Here is a 19,813-nt window from a genome sequence, read left to right as displayed (position 1 = left end):
AGGAGGCAGCAGAGAGAAGGGGACCAGAGACACAGACAGCACCCGGGGCCGAGAGCCGTCACAGCAGCCGAGGGCAGGACGCAGCCCGCTCAGCCCCCTTCGTGCCCTCCTATTCCAAGGACAGTTTTACCTTGCCATTCCACACCAAGATTTTTCCTTTTTCGGTCCTAGACTTCCAGTCCCCCCAAAAGGAGGTGAACAGGCCAAGATTGGGGGGAAGCGATGGGCTGACATTAATTGATAGGAGCGGCTCCGAGCAGTTCATGCCGCCTTATCTCTCTCTCCTCTGGATAGCGTGTGTCCGCCGGAGTCCGCGGGGTCGGTGATTAATAGGGGCCATCACTCACTGTCCAGGACGGCTGAAAGGCAGCAGGGAGGGGGCGGCCCTCCCCAGAACTGAGATAACAAGCAGCAGGAATAATGAGTGGTGTCACTCCACTTTTCATTTTGATGGAAAGTCATTACGGGAGTCAACGCCAGCGACAAAGAGCCATGAATCAACTGCTCTGCTATGAAATTAAAATCGAATTGCCGGCCACCCCCAACCCCTACCCTTCCTGGGAAACGGGGATGGGTAGGTGGCCGGGGAGAGGGGTGCTGGCTTGGGGTGGGCGCTACCCAATCACAGAGCGGGTACTTGGGGTCGGAAGTGGACGGGCAGCTGGCGAAGGTGACAACTCCTCTTTCCACCTTGTTTATCAGACCCTTCCTCCCCAAACCGCATTTTTCCCTCTGCCTGGAGGTAAGCTGTGATTAAAAGGAAAATACAGCTTTGCTGGCTCCAACGAGGCTGCTACTTGAAGGCTCCCCTTGGGCTCCTGGTCTGAGTGGGGCAGTCTGGGCCTGGGCTAGGAAGAGAAAGCTCCCGGTCCACGCAGCTACCCCAGAACCCCTTGCTGAGGCCTGTACAGATGCTTATCTGGGGCCCTTCCTGGCACTAGAAGCAAAGAGAAAAGTACCCAAGGGGGCGCTCCACAGGATCCAGAACCCCACGCCAATGCACGCCCAGCCAACCCCGGGCCCCAAGAAGGTCATGATCAGTAGTGAAGCAAGAGTCCCTTCCTCTTTTATTAAGTGCAACTAGAGAACGAGAAGGAGCAGAAGCTGTGGTTTCAGGCTGATGGGCCACAGGACCACTCAAGACAGCTTCTTGCAGAGTACAGAGTGCCCAGGACACCATCCGGGTGATGGTTCCATCCTGGGGTCTGAGCCCTTGCCAGGAGGAGCCCCTGGCTGTCCCCCCTCTGTCCTGAAGGCTGAGAAGACAGGCAGGAAGAATGGGGAGCGTGTCACAGAGAGGTTCCCATCAGGTTCACAGGGCGCCCGTTGTACCTCTTGGAAATGTCAGCTTCGATCTGAAAGACAGCGATACCGAGTGAGCGGGAAGCAGAGGCCGAGGGGCCTCGCTCTGCAGACTCCGGGCAGGTCTGCCTCTCCTGTCTCACCAGCTTCTGCAGCTCCTTCGTCTTCTCCAGCAGCAGGTCCAGCTTGGGCTCCAGAGCCGCCTGCTCCTGAAGCGCTTCCTGCTGCTTCTGCACCATCAGTTCTTTCTTCAAGGCCAGCAGCTGGGACTGCTTTAGCTTCTGCTGGAGGAGCTCCGTCACTCGGTCCACGTACCTGGGCAGGGCGCTCGGTAAGTGGTGTGGCTATGCAAGCTGAGCAGCCCCGGCCAACTGCTGCAAAGGGGGAGGCTTGGGAGACCAAGTCTCTCCTTGGCCTCTCAGCCTCCAGCCTCCTTCAGTCCTTTCCTGGAAGGAACAGCACTCCCTCGTCCCTGTCTCCTCTGGGAAGCAGATCCTGACCGTGCATATCAGACCCCCCCCCCCGCTGCCATCGTGCCCCAGGAGAACCCCCTTCCCAGCTGGGAGGGCGCAGTTGCGGGAGGCAAGGGTGAGGTCCGTGGGTTCATGGAGAGGAGGAAGCAAGGAGTCAGGGCTGCCAAGACGGCAGCGCTCTGCAGCATGCCCTCGGAGAGCCCAACATCAAGGGGAAAGGCAGACCTTGGTGAGGCCAGGATCATGAACAGGTGTTGCATTCGAAGGCTGGTGAGGCGGCCGATCAGATCCTGCAGCGCCGACACCATGCTCACTGTCTTCGCCTTGGTCTGGCCCTGCAGGATGGCTGGAGCCAGCTGGAACTGGCTCACGGACAGGATGTCGGCCTCCTCGCTCATCTCCACGGCTCTCTGCGACAGGAAGCTCTCGAGCTGAGGACAGAAGAGGATGTGCTTCACCCTGAGAAAAGGACTCGGAAGCGAGGCCCTCAGACGGCTCTGAGTGAAGAATCGGGGTAGACTCTGGCGGAGGAGCCGTTATTTCCTCGGAATGTTTTTTTTTTTTTTTTTTCTGGCCGGCCTGCAGCCTGTGGAGAGCCTGGGCTCGGGGGTCAGATCTGAGCTGGAACTGCAAAGCACAGCTGGATCCTTAACCTGCTGTGCTGGGCCGGGGATCGGACCTGCCTCCCAGAGCTCCTGAGACGCCGCCAATGCTGTTGCGCTGCAGCGGGAACTCCTCCTCTGAACATTCTTATTGGTAGAATCTCACCAGCGAGAACTGGGGAATGGGGGGTGCCTTCAGCCCCTCATTGCCATCTCAGGCTGCACCTGGCCCTGGACCCCCTCTCCTTTCCCCTAGCCTGTAGGTCAGAGAACTATAGTCTCAAAGGTTCTCTCTGCCCCAGGGAAGGTATTTTCTCTCCATGGGAAGCACGAGATTGAGGGAGTAGGAATCCAGGTCTGAGAAGCCCTGGGTTAAGAAAAGGCTGGGCTAGAGTTCCCGTTGTGGTGCAGCGGAAACGAATCCGACTAGGAACCATGAGGTTGCGGGTTTGATCCCTGGCCTCACTCAGTGGGTTAAGGATCTGGCTTTGCCGTGAGCTGTGGTGTAGTTCGCAGACATGGCTCGGATCTGGCGTTGCTGTGGTTCTGGCAAAGGCCAGTGGCTGTAGCTCCGATGTGACCCTCAACTTGGGACCCTCTATACGCCATGATTGCGGCCCTAAAAAACAACCAAAAAAAAAAGAAGAAGATGAAGTAAAGAAAAGGCTGGGCAGACTCTGAGAGCCAGTCACGTATCCTGTCCCTCTTATTAACCAAAGATACTTATCCCTTTTGTCCTCCTATCCCGTTGAGGCTGGAGGGGGCGGGGTGCTGGGGATACAGAGGGGGGCCGGACGGGTGAGAACAAGGCCCTCCATGAGGCCCTCCCAGCCAGCCAGTCCCCAGGAAGCGGGCAGACCCAGAGACTGACAAAGAGAGGCCCCCAGCCTCCTAGTCACACACGGAAGGTCAGGAACCCTGGCTCCTTGCGCTTAGGCTGCTGGGCACCTTGGCCAAAGGGATGACACTGAAACACAAACGGGGACACATCCCTCCAAACCTCCAGAGGAAAAGCCAAGCTGCCGACGCTCTTCAGCACTCTGAGCTCCTCCACTCGGCCACAGTGGCCGCCTCCTTTGTCACACGTGCAGGGCACACTCCTGCATCCATGCCTTGGCCTGGCAAACTCCTCCCCCAGACGCGGGCCTGGCTCCCGCTACACCCCCTGCCAGTCTGGACTTACTGGTCACCTTCCCAACAAGGCCTTCCCTGACCACCAGCATAAAGACACAGTTCCTCCTGGCAACCCCCATCCACCTCCCTGGCTTTTTTTCTCTGTGGCACTTAGTGAACACCTAATATACTGTATATTCTACTTGTCTGTCTTATTTCTTGTCTGCCTTCCCCACTTGAAGATAAGCTCCACGAGGTCAGGGACTTTGACTTTCTTTTTTTGCTTTTTAGGGCCGCCCCCAGGGCACATGGAAGTTCCCAGGCTAGGGTTCGAATTGGAGCTGCAGCTACTGGCCTATGCCAGAGCCACAGCAACTTGGGATCTGAGCTGCATCTGCAACCTATACCACAGATCATGGAAATGCCGGATTCTCAACCCACTGAGCGAGACCAGGGATGGAACCCACATTCTCATGGATCCTAGTTGGGTTCGTTACTGCTGAGCCACAACGGGAACTCCACCTTTGACTGTCTTGTTCACTGCTCAGGTCCCACAGCCAGGAAGTACGGGATAAACACTGTTGAATGATTTGGCAGGAAGGGGGCATCCTAATACATAAGCCTCTGTTCCAGAATGAGGACAGTGCTTAGCACCCTTCGCTCAAACAGAAAAGGTCAGGCCAGGTGTCTGGAGCAGTGCTGTCTCTGCTGGTGCCAGGCGCCCCCAACTCCCAAACACCCAGAGGACGAAGGTACCTCCATGAGCTCATCAATGAACTGATTCCGGGTCTCAGGGTATTCAAGAAGGGTCAGAGCATCTGAGCCCCTAGCAACACCTTCTGGAGCTGCAAGGAAGAGAGAGAAGTGGTAAAGCTGCTGCAGGCTGGGGAAGAAGACCCTCAAGTTTGGGAAGTCCTGGTGGGTTATTCTGGATGCGGACACCGCACTAAAGCCACTTCCTGTTTCAACCCAAGCCCAAGGGTTACCCTTTCTCATTTGCCTTGGCCCTAATCAGGCACTAGGGCCAACCCCAGTCCCTGAGGAGGACCGGGGAGCTGAGTGCCAAAGAAGGAAAGTGGGTGCGAAGTCTCATCCTGCACTGCCCTCTAGTGGCTCAGATCGCAGCTACAGCTGCTCGGCTTCTGGGGAGCTGAGTCAGTTCTGGCTTCAGAGCCAGTCAGAGCCTCTTAGAAGCCCCCCCCAGAGAAAGGCAGAGCCACATTCAGTATCCAAAACGCTGAGAGTTTCTAAACCTAATTTAAGAACTTCTCTCCATCCCCCCCCCGCACTCACATCATCAACAAGATTTTGAAAAAAAAACAAAAACAAAAACAAAACAGGTAAACATCCAGAAACCCAATCTTGGCAGCACATGTTTTCTTTGTTTCTAGAGACACGGGTCACCCTCTGCCAAGGCTGCAGGGAGTGGCGCACTCACCCTGGGTTCCAGCTTCCAGTACTGTGATCTGCAGAGCAGTGGCGTCGTCTCCCCAGTCTATCTCATCACCCCCAGCTTCCTGGGTGGAGAGCAAAGAACCTCAGCAGTGTTGGGAGAACTTTCCCCGGCAAAAGGAGCCAGAATATGACAAAACCCTTTTTAAGTTCAGTGACGGCACAGTTCAACTGTACGAAGCACCTGCAGCAGCCCTGATGGAGGCGGCAAAGACGGCAGTGTGGGCTCGTGCATGCTGCTGCCCTCAGCCCTGCTTTGCAGCTACCCCCTGCCTCTCCCTCCACACCTGCCCCACATGCCAGAAGAAAGAGGTCAAAACTCTGATAGGTCCCTTTGGAAACTGCCCCCCGCCCCTCCCATACACACACCAGACTACACCTGGTCCAAGAGCTATGAACTTCAAGTGATGCCTTTCAAGACAGAGACCACACTTTTCTCATCACCAAGGCAGCCATCACAGAAAGTCGTCAGAGAGATGGACCGAGAGAGCAGCCTCACCTTTGAGTCTGACTCCAGGGAGATGCCCCAGTCAATTTCAGCCGCCTGGGCAGAGATGCTGGAGTTGGGCCCTTCAGAGGCCACCTCCACCCCAAAGTCACCCCAGTCAATCTAGAAAGAGGAAAACGAGTTGGCTCAGAGAAGATGGGGAAGAAGGTGCCTGCCTTCCCCGGAGGCCTCGGCTGCTTCAGGAGGGAGCTCGGGCGCACTGTTTAAATGTGATGGCCTCTGCAAAGCTTCCCAAAGGAGAGCCCGTCTCCAGAGAGCTCCTGAGACTGAAGTGTTCCCAGTTGGAAGGTGACCAGCTTGCCGAGGCTTTTCAGCGTGCATCTATTCTCTGGTCTCAAGAAAGCCAGGGAGTTCCTGTGATGGCTCAGCAGGTTATAAACCCGACCAGTATCCATGAAGATGCAGGTTCAATCCCTGGCCTCACACGGTGGGTTAAGGATCTGGTGTTGCCGTGAGCTGTGGTGTAGGTCCCAGACGCGGCTAGGATCTTGCATTATTGTGGTTGTGGCTGTGGCTGGCAACTGCAGCTCCAATTCGACCCCTAGCCTGGGAATTTCCATATGCTGCAAGTGCAGCTCTAAAAAAAAAAAAAAAAAGCCAGGGAAATAAGGGAGTAGGTCCTTCCCCCTAGTCTTTTTCACAGGAACACCCCTTTCTTCTGGACTCTGGACTCTGAAATCAAATCAGGGAGTTCTGGACTGTGCATGAGGGGAGGAGGTGGCTCTCACTCGGCCCATCTTACCGCGTCTTCTTCCACCTGCTCCGGGGGCTCCTCGAGGTGCGGCCGCTCCACCACCGAGGGCTCGGTGCCCGTCCTCCACTCGTACACGGTGCTGTTCCCCCGTGTCTGCACAAACCGCAGCATCGGCAGCACCTGCTCCTCGGGGCTACAACAGAGCAGGCCGCTGACCCTCCTGGCACCCTCTCAGGACGCCAGCACTGGGCTCGGCCTGGGCCCACAGGCCACATGGGCCAGGCTCCCACAGGGTCAAGGGTCTAGGAGGAAGCTCTAAGGTCATGTGGGGAAAACCCAAGTGGAGAAGGGCACACAGTCCGGGGGGAAGAACTGTCCCCATCACCGCTGGGGAGAAACTGAGGCCCCCGTCACCTTTCACACACAAACCCCACGCAGGCCTGGTACAGGTCGATGGCTTCCCCCAGGGACTGGGCCGCTGCCCCAATCTCGGCCAGCTGGCTCGGCAGGTCCTTCACCAGGGCCAGCAGTTCTCTTCGGACGTTGTCCCCCTGCAGAGGATCCAAGAGGTGGGCTTTGACAGAAGTGGTGAGAAGCAGAGGCCAACAGATTCCAGAAGATGCCCGAAGACCCGAGATAGGCAAGAAACTGGCCTGGGAAGGGCACAGCCAGGCTGCGGAGGAGCTTCTCAGAAGGAAGCTGTGGCGGAGTTCCTGTCGTGGCTCAGTGGTTAATGAGTCTGACTAGGAACCATGAGGTTGCGGTTCAATCCCTGGCCTCGCTCAGTGGGTGAAGGATCAGGTGTTGCCATGAGCTGCGGTGTAGGTTGCAGACGCGGCTCGGATCCCGTGTTGCTGTGGCTCTGGCGTAGGCCGGCGGCTACAGCTCTGATTGGACCCCTAGCCTGGGAACCTCCATATGCCATGGGAGCGGCCCTAGAAAAGGCAAAAAGACAAAAAAAAAAAAAAAAAGAAGGAAGCTGTTGGGCCCAGAAGAGGCCCCTTCTGCTCACCATGATGCCATACTGCTTGCACGAGTGGTAGAACTGCTCCCGCATCTCGGCGGCCCCCGCCTGGCCCTCCTCTTCCTTGCGGCTGTATTCTTGCTGCAGCTGCTGGCACTTGGCGATCTGTTTCTTCAGTGAAGGGATCTCGTAGTTGACGTTCCGAACCAGGAGGCTGGAGAGTTCCACTGAGAAGGGCCCAGGGAGTTCGGTCCAGGGAGTTCAGCCCAGACCCCCGCACCACAAGGCAGGTACGCCACAGGGACACGCACCCACATACTCCATGTGCCCCAGAGCCCAGGGCCCACCTCCCAGCTCCTCCCCAAGGAGGGAACTCCAGAATTCCCTCTTCATGGAATTCATTTTCTCACCTCACAAACATCTACAGCACAGCCTCTGCCCACACCCCACACCCCCACATGAACTGTGCCTCCCTGAAGCCCACTGTCTCAGAACTCAGGGAGTGGGCTTCCCCGGGACGCTGGGACTCCCAGGCTGGGCCACCTTACCTAGGTAGGTGTTGTCCTTCTCATACAAGGCTACGATCTCCTGCCAATCCTAAGGAAAGAAAGAGGAAGTGAGCCAGAACAGTGCTCAGCAGCCACATCCTAGCTCAATTCCCCAACAGAGGAGGCTCGCCCAGTGTCCGTAGAGCATCGGATGCAAACTCCGGAGTTCCCGTCGTGGCTTAGGGGAAACGAATCTGACTAGCATCCATGAGGACACAGGTTTAATCTCTGGCCTCACGCAGTGGGTTAAGGATCTGGTGTTGCCGTGAGCTGTGATGTAGGTGGCAGACGTGGCTCAGATCTGGCATTGCTGTGGCTGAGGTGGAGGACAGAGGCTACAGCTCCAATGTGGCCCCTGGCCTGGGAACCTCCATATGCCATGGGTGCAGCCCTAAAAAGACAAAAGGACAAAAACAAAAAACCCCTGCAAACTCCATGCCTCTTTCACAACACTGGCTGGACCACCCACTTTAAGACTATGGTGCCAAAGAGCAACTCCCAAGGCGGTAGGTCTGAGAGCGTAAACCCAGAGCTGGGATCTACTTTGGGCATAAACCATGCGGATGGAGGGAAAGTTGGGGAAAAAGTCCAAGGAGGCATCTCCACTGGATCCTCAGCAAGACCAGATGGGCTCTGACCCCGGGGCCACCATCGCCCACACTTGCCTTCATCCGCTGTGAAGAGTACCGGCCAAAAATATTTTTGGTGGAGGCTTCGGTGCCTTTGAGAAGCTCCACAATCCTTAGGCAGTGGAAGTAGTGAATGTCTGGAAAGCAAGGAGGGGCAAAGACTTTGCGAACTGCCGTCTCTTCCCCACCCACTCCGGCCAACGCACACGGAGGACTCCTGTATGTGCCAGGAATGTTAGCAGGCGTAGCGCTCCCCTTCGTCATTTCGTGTGGGAAGGAACCAGCATCTGTACCCCAAACAAAATCCTCCTTTTCTTTAGGGCTCAGCCCTATGGCTCAGCAAAAGGGAGCAACTCAACAGACACATGCCACCCTGGGAAAGAGGGGGGGTCCAGGAACGTAGCCCCAAAGCGCTCACAGGATCCAGAGAGCAGCTGGGCAATCTCTTCGCTCTCTGGCATGTCCTGGATGGCAGCGTTGATCTTCTCTCGGATGGTCAACACCTGACTCTGCCATTTCAGGTTGCAGTGCCTTCTGTCCACCAGCCAGTCTATGTGAGAAAAACCCCAGTCACAGCATGCCCATCCATGTGGCCAAGATGCCACCACTGATTCAAACAAACTACCCTAAGACATGGGCTAAAAGCTGTATTCATACTGGTTAAGGTGTGGAGGTCACAGGAAGATGGGAATGAAGACAGGCCCAAAGGGATGCTTGGGGCTAAACAGATTCCAAAACCTGACTTTATCCGCAGTGTGACTTTTATAGAGCAGTTGCCTTGACACCAGGATAAAGAAAAACTTGAGGAGTTCCCGTTGTGGCTCAGTGGTAAGGAACCTGACTAGTTCCCATGAAAAATCAGGTTCCATCCCTGGCCTCACTCAGTGGGTTAAGGATCTAGTGTTGCTGTAAGCTGTAGCATAGGTTGCAGGCAATGCTGTAACTATAGTTCTGATGAGATCCCTAGCCTGGGAACGTTCATATGCCACATGTGAGGCTCTTAAAAAAAAAAAAAGAAAAATTTTAAATTGGTCTTGCCATCAAAGTGACACTTTGGGAGTTCCCGTCATGGCTCAGGGATAACAAACCCAACTAGTATCCACGAGGACACAGGTTCGATCCCTGGCCCCGCTTAACTAGTGGGTTAAGGATCCGGTATTGCCGTGAGCTGTGGTGTAGGCCGGCAGCCACAGCTCCAATTAGACCCCTAGCCTGGGAACCCTCATATGCCACAGGTGTGGCCAAAGAAACCAAAAACCAAACCAAAACAAAAAAATGTGCCACCTTGGGCCACTCTAAACTCTCCATAATATTTTTGCTTCCATGAGTGATTGTATCTTTCCTATCAACAGAGGTTGCTATTCAACTTCCACTTCCTCAGGGCTGGGATTAACCATGACAAAAAAAAAATACAAGATGGTTATGCCAAACCAGATGAATGAAGAACTGCCAAAGCCCCTAACACCTACAGTGTCCTAAGGACTAAATAACAGTGGTCTAATCATACCAGTGAAGTACCATCCTGCACATATGAATACCAAGGTGACTGACCTCCTAGATTCTGGGCCCAGATTCGTGTTTTTAGTAGAGGGTATAGGTGGATGACAGCCAAGCACATTTCTTCAGTAGGCAGGAGCTAAGAGCTAGACTCTGGGGTCAGATGGACTTGGCTGCTATTTAGCAACTTTCTTGGGCAAAGTCCCTCAATCTCTCTGTGCCTCAGTTTCCCTACATGTAAAATGAAGATGCTAGAGACACTGAGTACAAAGGGGAATGAAGGTAAAACACCTAGCACATGGCAGGGGCTCAATGAATGGTGGTGATCTTCATGTTCATAACATCAAGCACATAAAACAGCACATGGTATAGAGCACACCCTCGATACACAGTTGTTGTCTCATCAGTCCCTTTCACAAACAATAACAAGCACATACATCAAGAGCATACATGTGCCGGAGTTTCCATTGTGGCGCAGCCAAAACAAATCCGACTAGGAACCATGAGGTTGTGGGTTCGATCCCTGACCTCACTCAGTGAGTTAAGGATCCGGTGTTGGCATGAGCTGTGGTGTAGGCTGCAGATGTGGCTCGGATCTGGCGTTGCTGTGGCTGTGGTGTAGGCTGGCAGCTGTAGCTCAGATTGGACCCCTAGCCTGGGAACCTCCACATGCCATTCAAACGGCCCTAAAAAAAAAAAAGGAAAATAGTAAAAATAAAAAAGAAGAGAAAGCTTTTTTTCTGGCATAATACAAAAAGCATAGATGCTGGAGCCTGACTTAGGTTCTAATTTCAGATCTGACATCTCAGTAGGTAACCATCTTCAAGGTAAGCCCTTCCCCTCTCTGCGCCTGAATGATCTGATTGGCAACACATGTTACAAACGTTAAGGTAGAAGACGCAGATTGAGTATAGACTTTATGAACGGTTCCTTCCTGCTCCTCTTAGCGAGGCAGGTCTGGGCACAGACGCGGGCACACAGCAGGGCGAGTGGTCAGCGTCTGAACAGGGACCTTGGGATGTCTGGGCTCCAGCTGTTGGTGATGGGGCAAAGGGCCAGGCCTCCCCCTGACAGCCGGTTGAGCGGGGTGACCCCTCCTACCGAGCAGCTTGCTGGTCTGGATGTCGATGGGCACGTGCTGATGGTCCTAGCGGGAAAGACCGCGGGGGAACCGGGCGTGAGCGCTGGAAGGGAACCTGCCGCTTGCGCCATTTCGCCCGCCCAACCGCCACCCTGCGGAGCCACCACGCAGGAGTCGGGGAGGGCTGAGCCCATGAGAAAGCCGGGAAGGAGATCCAGAAGGATGGGCTGAACTGAGTCCAGGGGCCCCAAACCAGCCCCCCATTTTCCCAACTCCAGTCTTCAAACCTGCATCTTTCCTCCACTTCCGCTTCCGGCCAGCGACCGGGGCCCGCCCCGCCTACCACCAATCCAGCCCTAGCGTGGCTGAGCTTCAGTTTAGGCACCGACAGGGTGGCTCCGGCCACGTCACCGCCTTCCTCTGAGCCAATCCGGGCGCGCACACCACCGGCCTCAAGCCCCACCCACCCCGGGGCTCCGAGTGGCTGAGCCCGGGAGGGGCGGGAGAAGAGGAGACAGCCAATAGGAGACGCGAGGCGGGCTCACGGCCAGGGAAGGGTGGGGGAGTCAGGAAAGGGCTGCAGCGGCGTCGCGATCCCAGTAGGCGGCGCTCTAGAGCGGCTCCAGGCAGCTTCCGGCCAACAAGACAGGGAAGCCTCCCGGCAAGGAAGCCTCCCCGCAACATTAACGCGTCTGCGGGCAGGGTCCTAGCGCCGCCCAGGGTGACCCGGAGGCTGTTGCAAATCCCTTGCCGTTTTGCCTTGCTTTACTGTCGATCGATGGTTTGTAGGTCTCTTGTGCCACGTGTCGCACATTGCTTTCTCCTTCAGTTCATCAAATAGACAACTGTTGGGCAGCTGCTGCTTGTGTGGTTAGGGCTGATAACGGGAGGGAGGGAGGAAGTTCAAGGGAGGCTTGTTATCCCAAAGATAACACCTAAATTGAGTGTTAAAAGAAGAGCTGCAGAAAGGGTGATGTGGGAGGGGTGTTCTGGGTGGAGGAGACTATGCAGGCCACAAACCATAAGAGGGGTGCAGGGGACAACAAGCAGGCAAGACGGGCAAAATAACTGTCAGCGACCAGAGCAAAATGAAAATGCAGAGCCCCTTGTTTAAAAATATAGACAATTTTCCGGCTTTGCCGTGAGCTGTGGTGTAGGTCGCAGACGTGGGCTCAGATCTGGCGTTGCTGTGGCTCTGGCGCAGGCCAGCAGCAACAGCTCCGATTCGACCCCTAGCCTGGAAACCTCCATATACCACAGAAGCGGCCCCAGAAAAGGCAAAAAGCCAAAAAAAAAAGAAAAGAAAAGAAAAAGAAAGATATATATATATATATATATATAGACAATTTCAAGAGGGCACAGCTTAGGTCTCACACTCGGGAAGGCAGCCCCCCAGACAGCCCATCCCCTGTGCAGTGAAATGTTTGAGGCATGGGGTGGCTGGAGAAGAAAGCCTGTGAGGGGCATATCAAAAGATCTCAGGAAGCAACTTGTACTTCCCCCCTGCAGAAAGAGAAGAACCACTGGAGGGTTTTAAGGGTTTGAGGCTTGAGGCAGGGAGGAACGTATACAGGTTGGCTGCGCAGAAGATGGATTTGTGGGAGATAAGACTGGGAAACTGTCAGGAGGTTATTAGACAGGAGTTCAGGGTTCACCTGGGACAGAGGCACTAGGAGGAAGAGAAGGCTGGATTTGAGATGTTTTGGAGGAAAGTGGCAGTTGATTGGCTGTGTGGGTTTGGGGACTGGGACAGCAAGGATGACACAGAGGCAGAGTTCCTGTCGTGACACAGCAGAAACGAATCCAACCAGGAACCATGAAGTTGTGGGTTCGATCCCTGGCCTCGCTCAGTGGGTTAAGGATCTGGCGTTGCCGTGAGCTGTGGTGTAGGTTGCAGACACTGCTCGGATCCTGTGTTGCTCCGTCTGTGGCATGGGCTGGCAGCTGCAGCTCCGATTCAACCCCTAGCCTGGGAACCTCCATATGCCACTGGTGTAGCCCTAAAAAGAAAAAAAGAAGACGATGACACAGAGGTGGTTGGATGGGAGCGCCCCCACCTAGGACAGGGATGCAGGATGCTGAGCAGGAGCTGAGGAGGGTACCTCAGCTTTGAAATTGTGGGGCTAGTGGCCCTGGGAGACCCCCAGGTGAGAAAGTAGGCAGGAGGCGCTTGGGTTGGCAGCTTTGGAGTTCAGGGGCTGGGGCCACAGCTTTGGAGAGCCACAGGCTGACAGATTTGTGGTCCAGGTGGTGGCTGAAGCTGGGAGAGGGTGTGAGACTGGGCAAGAGGCGTGTAGGCTGAGGAGAGAGGGTGGGCTGAGGATCTCACAGGGCTGGGTGTGCAATTTGCACCCCCCACCCCTTTCCAGGTTGTTAACTCCTCCAGGAGGCTCTGCCTGGGTTTTTCTAAATGACTCCCCTCCCCCCCTTTGCCCCGAGCATCACTTGGGGCTCAGTAAGTTGGGTTTTTTGGGGTTTTTTTTTGGTTTTTGGGGTTTTTTAGGGCCACACGTGTGGCATATGGAGGTTCCCAGGCTAGGGGGTCGAATCAGAGCTATAGCTGCTGGGCTACACCACAGCCACAGCAACACTAGATAGGAGCCATGACTACAACCTACACCATAGGTTGTGGGGACGATGGGTCCTTAACCCACTGAGTCAGGCCAGGGATTGAACCCATATCCTCATGGATACTAGTTGGATTTTTTTTTTGTCTTTTTTTGCTATTTCTTGGGCTGCTCCTATGGCATATGGAGGTTCCCAGGCTAGGGGTCCAATCGGAGCTGTAGCCTCTGGCCTACGCCAGAGCCACAGCAACGTGGGATCCGAGCCGCGTCTGCAACCTACACCACAGCTCACGGCAACGCCGGATCGGCAACGCACTGAGCAAGGGCAGGGACCAAACCCGCAACCTCATGGTTCCTAGTCGGATTCATTAACCACTGCGCCACCACGGGAACTCCTAGTTGGATTTGTTTTTGCTGAGCCACCACGTAAGTTTTTTATCAAACTGCATGATGGGATAGGGCACTGAGAAGACCTAGATTCCTGCCCAGTGAGATCCTGGACCATTTCCATAAGCTCTCTGCCAGCCATGGTTTCCTCAACATGGGGATAACACCTATCCTTACCATCTCAGGGTATTTTCTGTTCTCAGCCCTAAATAAATAAACATGCTAGATGCACATAACTCTTGGCAGTTTACAACATGCTTTCGTATATTTTCTCATTATTTGCAAACTCTGTGTGTGTGTAATAATGCATTAATCATTATTGCTATAGAATAGGTTGAAAATACTTCCCTAAAATGGCTCATAGGGCAGAACGAAGGGCCTCTTTGGGACTCTCTCATGGGAATTTGGCTCCCATCTCAGAGTCCTGACTCAGGCTCTAGGAATTACTGAGGCTCCCCCATGATTAAACAAACACTTACTGGGCTCCAAGTTCCTGGCTCCCTGAGACATCCCAAGAGTCATGGCCCTGCTCCACCCTCCAGGTGCATCTCTCCTCCTTGAACCAACAGGCAGGGCAGGGCAGGATGAATCTGGAAGGCTCAGCCCTGGTGAGTTGGTGGAGGCAGAGACCACCAGCACTTCACCCCACCCCACCCCACCCCATCCCGCCGCAGCACCCCAGTGACTCACATGGAATAGAACGATGTTGATGGTTTTTTTTTGGTGGGGGGGGGGTTGGCTGCACCCATGGCATATGGAAGTTCCCAGGCTAGGGCTAGAATTGGAGCTGTGGCCGCTGGCCTACACCACAGCCACAGCAACACCAGATCTGAGCTGCGTCTACCACCTACACCACAGCTCATGGCAACGCCAGATCCTTAACCCACTGAGCGAGGCCAGGGATTGAACCTGTGTCCTCATGGATACTAGTCAGATTCGTTTCCTCTGAGCCACGATGGGAACTCCCACGATGTTGATGTTTGAGAACAGTTCTGCCCAGCTGCTGGCCTCAGGGTAGTGGCCCCAGAGCATAGGGGTGTGGCGTTCGCACAGTATCTGCACTGTTTGTCCTCTTCCAAGGCCACAAAGAACCTCAGGGCAGAGAAGCGCACGAGTGGCCAGGCATGGAAGGCATCAAGGTCCTTGGGACTCCCACCATCTGGAAGGTGCCAGGGAGAAGGATGTAGTGGCTTCTGACTGTGAATCTCTCAATTCTCTGCTGCTTTAGCAGGTGGGACACTGTCTGGGGGAGGGGCAGCACAGGGGAAGGTGAGGAAGGACAGAGCAGGCCTGTGATGGCTTTGGATGTGAAAGCGCAGAGCCCCGGAGTGCTGTGTGTGCAAGCTGCCTGGCCATCCTTTGTTGTTGTTGTTATTGTTAGCTTGCTTTTAAAGTGATAATCATCGGAGTTCCCCTCGTGATGCAGCGGAAATGAATCCGACTAGGAACCATGAGGTTGTGGGTTCGATCCCTGGTCTCGCTCAGTGGGTTAAGGATCCAGCATTGCTATGAGCTATGGTGTAGGTCGCAGACGCGGCTTGGATCCCGAGTTGCTGTGGCTGTGGCTTAGGCCCGCAGCTATAGCTCTGATTTGACCCCTAGCCTGGGAACCTCCATATTCTGTGGGTGTGGCCCTAAAAAGACCAAAAAAAAAAAAAGACTAAAAAATAAAATAAAGTGATAGTCACATGCCACGTGCCAGTATAGATGGAAATGTTTTACAAGGATTATCTAATTTGATCCTTCCAACAAACTTACAATGTAGGTACTATTATTAGCCAGATTGTAAAGACCAGGGAGCCAAAGCTTAGGCAATTAAGTAGCTCGTCCAGGATCCTGATGCAGGTGGTAGTTGTGAGCCTGGGATTCAAACACAGGCCTCTCTGGCTCCCCAGGCTGCCTTCTCGTTTTCTCTGTGGATTTGGCTTCTTGGGCGGCCCCGCCTGCTCCAGTCATGCAGCTCGGCCACCACAGCCACAGGCCTTTGGCCCGGATTCCCTCTTTCTCTCCAGTTGTTGTGTCAGACACCTAGAAGCCCCACCCTCATAGCCCCTGCCCTTTTCCAAAGTTCTTTCTTACCACGCCCCGTTCTGGGCGAAAAGGCCCATGACTTATGTTCCTGCAATATCCATAAAAAGAAGTCGTACCCTTGACATTCAAATAATCCATTTCTGCCATGTTTATGACCTTGTGGGCCATGTCTTCTATGTGTTTGCTCACAGCCATGCTGTGTGTGTGTGTGCGTGTGCCTGTGTGTGGTATGTCTGCCTGCTGGGCTGACAGCTCTGAAAACTCAGCATCCTCAGCTGCCCTCTTGCTGCTCATAGTGTGATAGCTGAGTAGTGTCTTTCAGTCTGTCTCCCCAGCTTGTCGGCGAGCACCCTGTGGGCAGGGAGTACAGGTTTAATCACCTCTGTAACCCCAGCACCTGGCAGGACACCTGACATTGAGTGTCAGGTACATAATGGATGCTTGTCAAGGAAGGAACAAGAGAAAGTGCAATGGGAGTTCCCTTCGTGGCTCAGTGGTTAACAAATCTGACTAGGAACCATAAGGTTGTGGGTTCGATCCCTGGCCTTGCTTAGTGGGTTAAAGATCTGGCATTGCCGTGAGCTGTGGCGTAGGTCACAGACGTGGCTCGGGTCCTGAGTTGCTGTGGCTGTGGCATAGGCCAGCGGCTACAGCTCTGATTCGACCCCTAGCCTGGGAACCTCCATATGCTGTGGGTATGGCCCTGGAAAAGACAAAAAAGACAAAAAAAAAAAGATAGAGAGAAAGTGCAACGGGTGCAGGAAGATGAGTGAGGACCATGATCACGTGGTCTGGGTGGAGGGCTGTGCATTCCCCGGCTCCACACTTCCTCCCTCCCTCCCTCTACAGTTTAGGACTAGGAGTTGCTTGGAACCAGAGGGAGGAATTCAAGGTGAAGATATCGGAGCTGGTTGGCTTCAAGAGTTAACACAGGAGTTCCCGTCGTGGCGCAGTGGTTAATGAATCCGACTAGGAACCACGAGGTTGCGGGTTCAGTCCCTGGCCTTGCTCAGTGGGTTAACGATCAGGCGTTGCCGTGAGCTGTGGTGTAGGTCACAGACGCGGCTCGGATCCTGCGTTGCTGTGTCTCTGGTGTAGGCCGGTGGCTACAGCTCCGATTCGACCCCTAGCCTGGGAACCTCCATATGCCATGGTTGTGGCCCTAAAAAAACAAAACAAAACAAAACAACAACAAAAAAACAAACCATACAAACAAAATAAGAGGTATGCTGAGAGTGCTAAGGGAACAGAAAGGAGGGGTATCCAAGTCAACCCGGGGGGTAAAGATGTGGGAGGGGGATGGAAAACCAACAGAGCAAGTGCCTGGGAGAAGTGACACTTGAGCCGGGTCTGTGGGACAGGAATGACGTGTGGTAGAAGGTGGGGGGTGGGGGAGCATAAGCGATGGCGTCATTCTAGGAAGAGGGAGTCATTGACAGGGACAGAGCTCGTAGGTAAGAGAGAGCACGGCTGTTTCAGAGGTTTATTAGGGGAGCATGGGATGTTTACAAGGAGAGAGGAGAAAAAATTAGGTTAAAGAGATAGGCCAGATGAAGTCAGGAGGAACCCTCAGGTCCATGACCAAGGGTTGAAATTTAACCTGTGGACCAGGGTTCCTGACCAATAGGTGGCAGATCCCCGGAAAGCTCTAGAATGGTGCAAAGAGGCAAGGAGTCATAAAGGCCACTGTATTATTTTAGTGCATGCTAGAAGGACAAGAGTCTCATGGGGAGTGAAGTTTTTCTATGCTGAGACAGGATCCTTTCAGAGAACAGGAAATCCGAATAGCCCAAACATGTATGAAAAGATGCTAGATCTTACTGAAAACGAAGCGTATAGTCAGCTTGGGCTGCTGTAACAAATTACCACCACTTAGGTGCCTTAAAACGACAGAAATGTATTATCTCAAAGTTCTGGGGGCCAGATGTCTGAAATCAAGGTGTCAGTAACGTCAATTCCTTCCAAAGGCTCTGAGGGACAATATGTTCCGGCCACTCACCCAGCTTCTGGTGGTTGCGGGCGGTCCTTTCTGTTCTTGCCTTGCAGCTGCACCACTTCGGTCTCTGGTTCTATTGTCATTCTCCCCGCAGGTCTCTGGGTCTCTCTTCCATAGTCCTTGGATTTAGGGCCTGTCCTAATCCTATATGGCCTTCAACTTATTATTATTATTATTTTATTTATTTATTTATTTTTGGTCTTTTTAGAGCCATACCCATGGCACAGGAATTTCCCAGGCTAGGGGTCAAATCGGAGTCAAATCGGAGCTACAGCTGCCAGGCTACACCATAGCCACAGCAAAGCAGGATCTGAGCTGGGTATGCAACCTACACCACAGCTCACGGCAATGCCAGATCCTTTTTTTTTTTTTGTCTTTTTGTCTTTTCTAGGGCTGCACCTGTGGCATATGGAGGTTCCCAGGCTAGGGGTCCAATTGGAGCTGTAGCCACCAGCCTACGCCAGAGCCACAGCAACTCGGGATCCAAGCCTCGTCTGTAACCTACACCGCAGCTCATGGCAACGCTGGATCCTTAACCCACTGAACAAGGCCAGGATTGAACCCACAACCTCATGGTTCCTAGTCAGATTCGTTAACCACTGCACCATGATGGGAACTCCAGGAAATGCCGGATCCTTAACTCACTGAGTGAGGCCAGGGATGGAACCTGCATCCTCATGGATACTAGTTGGGTTCTTTACTAATATGCCACAATGGAAACTACCCCCTGCCCCTGTTTTTAGCTTAATTAATGATTCTGCAAAGACTCTATTTCCAAATAAGGTCACATTCTGGGGTTCTAGGTGGACATGAGTTTGGGTGGACATTATTCAGTCCAGTCCACTGAGGAAATGCAACTCTATAAGACACCAAGACGACCACTTCACTGCCATCATACTGGCAAAAATTATAAGGCCTGTGTCCCAGGTCCTGTCCTCCAGAAGTCGGTGAAGTTTTGGGGACCAGATGCTCGCAAGGGGAGTTCCCATCATGGCTCAGTGGAAACGAATCTGACTAGTACCCATGAAGATGTAGGTTCGATTCCTGAACTTACTTCGTGGGTTAAGGATTCAGTGTTAATGATTGAGCTGTGGTGTAGGCTGCAGATGCGGTCTGCACCCTGTTGTGCCAGCTCCTGAACGTGACAGTGTTTGGAAAGAGTCTTTGCAGATGTGATGAAGCACGGATCTTGCCATGAGGGGATTGTCCTGGATTATCTGGGTGGACCCTAAAGACTGTGACACGTGTTCTAGCCAGAGAGAGGCAGAGAGACCAGACACGAGGAAGAGAGGGGATATGAGGGCGGGGGAGGCAGAGGCTGGAGTGATCTGGGCCACAAGCTAAGGAGTGCCTCTTAGGAGGCAAGGAACAGACTGTCCTCAGAGCCTTGAGAGGGACTGTGACCCTGCGAACACCTGGGTCTTGGCCAGTGAAACTGGTGTTGGACCTCTGACCTCCAGCACTGTAAGAGAATACACTTCTGTTGTTTAGAGCCGTCAAGTTTGGGGTCACTTGTGACAGCAGCCACAAGCAACTGATATATCAAGTAGTAGGAGAATTGCTGGTCGGGTGCATCTTGGTAAACCCACTCAGAGGATCTACCTCGGGGTACAGGGAGGATTCAGAGGGCTCCCATGTCAAACTTTTTTTTTTTGTCTTTTTGCCATTTCTTGGCCGCTCCCGCAGCATATGGAGGTTCCCAGGCTAGGGGTTGAATCGGAGCTGTAGCGGCCAGCCTCCGCCAGAGACACAGCAACACCAGATCTGGGCTGCGTCTGCAACCTATACCACAGCTCACGGCAATGCCAGATCCTCCACCCACTGAGCAAGGCCAGGGATCGAACCCGCAACCTCATGGTTCCTAGTCGATTCATTAACCACTGAGCCACAACGGGAACTCTATTTTTTTTTTTTTTTTTTTTTTGTCCCATGTCAAACATTTGGAGCCGTCCCTGGAACACAGTTGGCT

General features: G+C 53.7%; 1 protein-coding gene across 2 annotated transcripts; it reads right to left on the bottom strand.

Moving 5' to 3' along the window:
• Positions 1 to 1,044: 1,044 nt before the first annotated feature.
• On the bottom strand, positions 1,045 to 11,269 carry CDK5RAP3 (CDK5 regulatory subunit associated protein 3). 2 transcript variants are annotated; one of them, XM_047757915.1, is made up of 14 exons: positions 11,151 to 11,269; positions 10,884 to 10,929; positions 8,704 to 8,835; positions 8,322 to 8,422; positions 7,657 to 7,705; positions 7,157 to 7,335; positions 6,559 to 6,695; positions 6,193 to 6,337; positions 5,442 to 5,552; positions 4,929 to 5,007; positions 4,247 to 4,335; positions 2,001 to 2,206; positions 1,446 to 1,617; positions 1,045 to 1,355 (listed from the first exon to the last, which is right to left on the bottom strand). In XM_047757915.1, the coding sequence occupies exons 1-14, from the start codon at positions 11,154 to 11,156 to the stop codon at positions 1,290 to 1,292; spliced, it is 1,518 nt and encodes a 505-aa protein (XP_047613871.1). In that variant the 5' UTR covers positions 11,157 to 11,269; the 3' UTR covers positions 1,045 to 1,289. The 2 variants fall into 2 exon arrangements, with proteins under 2 accessions (XP_047613871.1, XP_047613872.1); XM_047757916.1 differs by lacking the exon at positions 10,884 to 10,929 and having other exon boundaries at positions 11,151 to 11,227.
• Positions 11,270 to 19,813: the final 8,544 nt, after the last annotated feature.

Source organism: Phacochoerus africanus, chromosome 14 (genome assembly GCF_016906955.1).
Source record: "Phacochoerus africanus isolate WHEZ1 chromosome 14, ROS_Pafr_v1, whole genome shotgun sequence".
NCBI lineage: Eukaryota > Metazoa > Chordata > Mammalia > Artiodactyla > Suidae > Phacochoerus > Phacochoerus africanus.
The sequence above is the reverse complement of the archived record's forward strand: the minus strand, read 5'-3'. Positions and strand labels throughout refer to the sequence as shown.

Excerpts from the sequence above, each read along its gene's own strand:
- CDK5RAP3 (XM_047757915.1), bottom strand. Across the intron at positions 8,836-10,883 it reads CCAGACCAGCAAGCTGCTCG|ACTGGCTGGTGGACAGAAGG; the intron begins GTAGGAGGGGTC and ends TTTCTCACATAG. Across the intron at positions 5,008-5,441 it reads CCCTGGAGTCAGACTCAAAG|GAAGCTGGGGGTGATGAGAT; the intron begins GTGAGGCTGCTC and ends CTCTCCACCCAG.